General features: G+C 31.8%; 1 protein-coding gene across 1 annotated transcript in view; it reads right to left on the bottom strand.

Moving 5' to 3' along the window:
- Positions 300 to 5,126, bottom strand: part of LOC107617549 (seed linoleate 9S-lipoxygenase) — a 6,443-nt gene continuing 1,616 nt past the window's right edge. The window contains exons 2-9 of the mRNA XM_016319324.2: positions 4,278 to 4,567; positions 3,823 to 4,060; positions 2,930 to 3,253; positions 2,534 to 2,619; positions 2,338 to 2,445; positions 1,932 to 2,233; positions 1,319 to 1,582; positions 300 to 1,228 (exon numbers count right to left, since the gene is read on the bottom strand). Coding sequence (XP_016174810.1) covers positions 475 to 1,228; positions 1,319 to 1,582; positions 1,932 to 2,233; positions 2,338 to 2,445; positions 2,534 to 2,619; positions 2,930 to 3,253; positions 3,823 to 4,060; positions 4,278 to 4,567 — 2,366 coding nt within the window. The 3' untranslated portion in view covers positions 300 to 474. The remainder of the gene's footprint in view (positions 1,229 to 1,318; positions 1,583 to 1,931; positions 2,234 to 2,337; positions 2,446 to 2,533; positions 2,620 to 2,929; positions 3,254 to 3,822; positions 4,061 to 4,277; positions 4,568 to 5,126) is intronic.

Raw genomic sequence — 5,126 nt, forward strand, 5'->3', positions numbered from 1 at the left:
CAATTTTTCAACTAAATCAATTTATCTGATATAATTTTAACAAAAATAATATAATTTAATTGATTATATATATTAAATTTTAATTACTAAAAAATATTTAAAAAAAACGTTTTAAAAGTCTTTATTTAAATAGTTTCCTTATTCAAAATGATACAAGTCATATATCAAGAAGAAAAAAACTTAAAAACCAATAATTTTAATTTATATTGGCCAACATTTTTAACCAACAATCCAATATTTTTAGCCTAATAACTTAACACAATATTTTTAATGAATACTTTTAATTATTATTGACTAAGTTAAAAACATAAATTGTGTTGTTCTGTAATATTGCTCTAATAAAGCCTATGTTAAATGCTAACCGAGATGGGCATTATTCAAATACAGTAATATGATCATATGGATGACATGCATCATCATGGTGTTATTAGAAATGGCAACAAATAAAAATGAAACTCCAAAGAAACCCTATTTTCAGATGGAGATACTGTTAGGGATACCTCTGAAAGTTAAGCCTTCAGTGCTAGAAGGAACAAGCAAAGTATAGGGAACTTCAACAGGTCCAAACCTATTGCTCAAACTGGAATCCTTGTTCCTTTCTTGAATCTTACCCTCAATCTCTGCCAACTTGCTCCCAAACTTGTTGAAAGCTTGTATTGCCCTTGAATCACTTGTCCAGTTAGGATTATCCCTCTGCCCAAGGTACACTTCATCAGAGGCATGCCTTGACAAAATCTCAATCACTGAGAGATCAACAAGGGTCTGATACTTAGGTGTGATTGTTCCCAAATAAGCCTTTTGAGGATTTTTCACCATCTCATCATAGTCTTTAGTTCCCTTCTCTGGGATCAATCTTCTACTTAGAGTTGGACGGTTAAGGATGTAACCTCCATATGGATACTGTCCGAAATTAACGGCCGCATGAAGCGCCGAAGCGGTCCATATAATGATAGAGCAGCATTGAATCAATTCTTGAATGCTTTGCATTTTTGGCCACCATGGCTTGTCTTTTAAGTCTTCATGACCCCTCTCTACAGCTTCCTTCCACCATGCCTGCAGTTCTGAATCTTTCTTAACTGCTTCATCTGAAGGGTAGTACAAGGAAACATAGTCTTGGACCCATGTCTTAATTGCATCCCATATCTCTAGTCCATCAACTGCATAAGGGTAATCCTTTATCACTAGGTTAAGGCCATAAGGTGAAGAAGGATCTTGAATTGCCAATCCCCTGTATCAAACACAAACAGTTGAGTTGGATCATCAAAACCAATTATTAAGTATTTAACACCCCAAGATATATTGTTTAATATTGCATTACCTCTTAACAAGATCAGCTGGTAAAGCTTGGTCTGTGAATACCCAATTCTTGTAAACAGCTGAAGACATCTCTATGGAATTGGGGCCAGGCAAAAATGATTGCTCTATGATGCCACCTGCATTGATTAGTGCTTGACGAGCAAGTCCATTGATGTTGATGGTGTCACGATAATGAGGGTGTAGGAGTTTACTAATGGGGTGAAGCACACTAAGATTCCTATTTGTTGCTATGGCAAATGGCTCAATAACTGCGTGTGTGTTTAACCTATAATCCCCATCAACAAAACAAGATCAATAACCATATCATATTAATCAATTAGTCTCTAAAAGATACGACCCTAATTCAAATTAATCACTTCGTAAGTTAGATGAAGATGTGTTTGTCATGTAGCATGATAACATGATAAGTTAATATCACGCGTAATAAAATAATTGGTTAACATGTGACACTTAACGTGACACATTATTTAACAAACAGAAAAATCAATTTAACTTATAATTGTATCTTTTGGAGACTAATTTAAAAAATATATTATCTTTAAGAAATGAGAGGAATTTGAATATTGACCGGATACTCATTCAAGATTGAGTTAGTTAGATAAAATTATACATACCAGTGGCTCATGAGTTGATGATAACACGAGTCGTTGACAATTACATGAGCCTTGGCCAATAGCCAAATTGTGCTTTCAACACCTTCAGAAGCAGGCAAGATGACTTTACTAACAGCACCATATTGATCTCCACTAGGATGTGGCAAACTTAACTCAATGGCAACTGGCTTCAATTTCGCATTGTCACTCAAGAAAAGGAATGTTCTAGTAGCATAAGCCTTTGCAATTTTGTTGATCCTTTCTAGATATGGCATGAAGGCATCATGGTAATCCAATATGAATAATCTATTACCATTAAGTGCCTGTACCATGTATATGTAATTTCAATTAATTAGTTATGTATATAATTTTGGTTCATGAAAATAAGCATATGAGTTTGATTATGTGGAAATTCTTAATAATATACCTGTTCCACTGTGAGCCCATCTAGGTTAGTCTCCATCTCTTGTTTTGAAACTTTACTGTTTTGGTCACCGTAGATGGTAGCATCTAGTGTGCTTTGGGGTGGGAACTCCTGTCATTTTGTTAAAACAATATTATGAGAAAAACTTAATTTTTTAATGGTTAACGATATAAATATGGTAGAAACTGTTTGAACTTACTTGAAGACGTCGAATCACACAAGGATTTACACCAGCAAGCATTTCTCTTGCAAATTCTTCATCAGTCATCCATGCAGATTTGCTAACTGTTTCAAATAATTAGAAAGAATTAATTAATTAATTAACTAAGTCAAAACGTTGCATTTCTTAGGCATCAAGTTATTTATATTGTTATAGTAGTTTCATTTTATGGGGACATACATAGACACATACATATAATATGTTATACAGTGATCAGTCAACTTTGATAACTGAGAGCCGTCAGATAAAAATTTAGTCAAATATTCAAATCATTTAACGGTTCTCAGCTATCAACTTTTTTTATCTAACGGCACTCAGCTATCAACTTCACGCGAAGTTGACTGCACCTGAATTTCCACCATATTATATATATACCTCTGATTACATGAGGTGGTGGGAATTTGAGTGTTTGTTCGCCATCAGTCCGAAATATTTCTTTGAGCGCCGGCAAGGGACTAATTTTACTGAGCATATCTGTGGGCAGTTTGACTCCTCCTTCGTAGAGTTCTCGTACTTCGTCGAAGCTATCAAACTCATTCGGTGTGAAGTCTAAATCGAAGATCAACGATTCGAAAAGAGGCAACACGTTTTGAGACAAAGATTTGATTCCGTATATGAGGAAGTCAGATGATTTCAAGTGACCAAAATTTTCGTCTCTTGGAACATAAGTCTCCGTTGGTGGAGTCTCACTTTTAGGATCTATTCAGAATAAAAAAAAATAAAAGTCATTATGTGCGATAAATAATGCGCTCTACAATACGATCTATGTTTGAGTGCAACCACTTTTTAGTTTGTTAATATATACTACATGAGAAAATAAAATGCATTGATCATTAGATTTATGTTACATTAATGACGAATATTAGTTTTGTTAATGATGAGGAACCTTTTTTGTCAACAAGTACGTACTTCATCTTTAAATTACTAATTTCACAATACGTTGATATTTTTAAAAGTTACATTCCTTAATGCATTGATCATTGTTAAGTCATGAGAAAATATAATATCTTTTTCAAAAATACTCTTTGTACACCAAAATCAGCTATTAAAATCAGTCACCAATGTATTTGTATATAAATACATGTGTGGTTTAATTTATTTTCAATGTGTATTTATATTTTAACATGTATATTATACTGATAACTGACTTTAGTGACTAATTTTAGTGTACTCGTAGTATAACTCTATTCTTTTATACTAATTTATTAACATGTTAAAATCTCGACGGCTAAATTGATAATTTGAGTACACTTAGAATTAAGTTTTACCTTTTTTGGTTGGTTTTCTACCAGTTCTAACTCTTCGAGGGTAGGGATGAGTGGAAGAGCCTCCAAGGATTGGGCGAGAATACTTTTCACCACGATCTGGATTACCTAAATCATTGTAGACATCATAATCGTAAATCCTATCGTATTCTTTGCGCTCCCCTGTTCCATCTCCTCTTAAGTTCTGCAACTCTTCTTTTCTGTACTTCAATAGTGAAGCAGGTGTTTCACTAGGTAATAAAAATTTAAATTTTGACTTTTGAAAACTCAAAAAACAAAATGAATTTTAGCAAAGACAAATAAAAAGAGAAAAAAAGTCTATACAAAGAATCTGCACAAATCCAAAAATAAATTCCTGTATAAAATAAAAAATATAATTATTCATATATTTCTTCTTATTTTCTTAAACTTGGAAAATTATTGAATTCAGTTATGTGACGTTTACATGTATAAGGGCTTACGTTGTTGATAAAGAAGATGCGGTCCTTTTTGTAATTTTTGAAGTTGTAGACCCATGAGTTGCAAACAAAGTGAATAGTTCCATGGTTTGGAACGTCTTCAAGAGTAACACTAACGAGGAAGAACTCAGTTTGCATGTAGCTTCTGAGATAAAATGCTGCTGGAATTCCAAACTCGGCATCATAATCAAAATGAATATCAAATGCTTCTTGCCTTGCTCCCAATGTGGGTAAGGTTGGAAGATGATTCTCTACATAAGTTTCCTTTCCAATTTTCCCATTTCCGTTTGCTGAAAAAAAATTGTAACAAAATGTAAAAAAAAAGAAGAAAGAATTTGCAGTGATATTCAGCTTTGTTTGTTTGCTTTTCTAAGTTCTAACATAAAAGAAACACATTTTATTTTTGGTAAAAATGATTATTTATTTTATTTTTCAATTATGTATTTATACTTCTAAAAAACTAAAAAGAGGTAGAAAATAATCAATTTTTGCCTCTTTTTTTTTTTGAGAAGCAGGTAAGAATAAAGAAGCAACTGAGGAGAGAGAAGAATAAATCATTAATTTACAAATTTATTCTCATAATTTTTGAAAGGAATAAGTGCATTCTTTTAAAAAAATGCATACCTTTAAAATTTGATACTATTATACCAATATTAAAAATGATATAACCAAAATCTTGGTTAGAACTAAATTTAATTTCATTTTAAAATTTAAAAAAGTAGTTTTAGAAAAAAATTATTCTAAAAAACTGTTAGAAAAATTTAATTATTAAAAAAGATCTTTAACACCAAAATTATTAAGAAGGACTAAATTTTTTTTATAATATTTATAATATTTAAGAAAAAGAAC

The sequence above is a fragment of the Arachis ipaensis genome, chromosome B09, assembly GCF_000816755.2.
Source record: "Arachis ipaensis cultivar K30076 chromosome B09, Araip1.1, whole genome shotgun sequence".
Taxonomy (NCBI): Eukaryota; Viridiplantae; Streptophyta; class Magnoliopsida; order Fabales; family Fabaceae; genus Arachis; species Arachis ipaensis.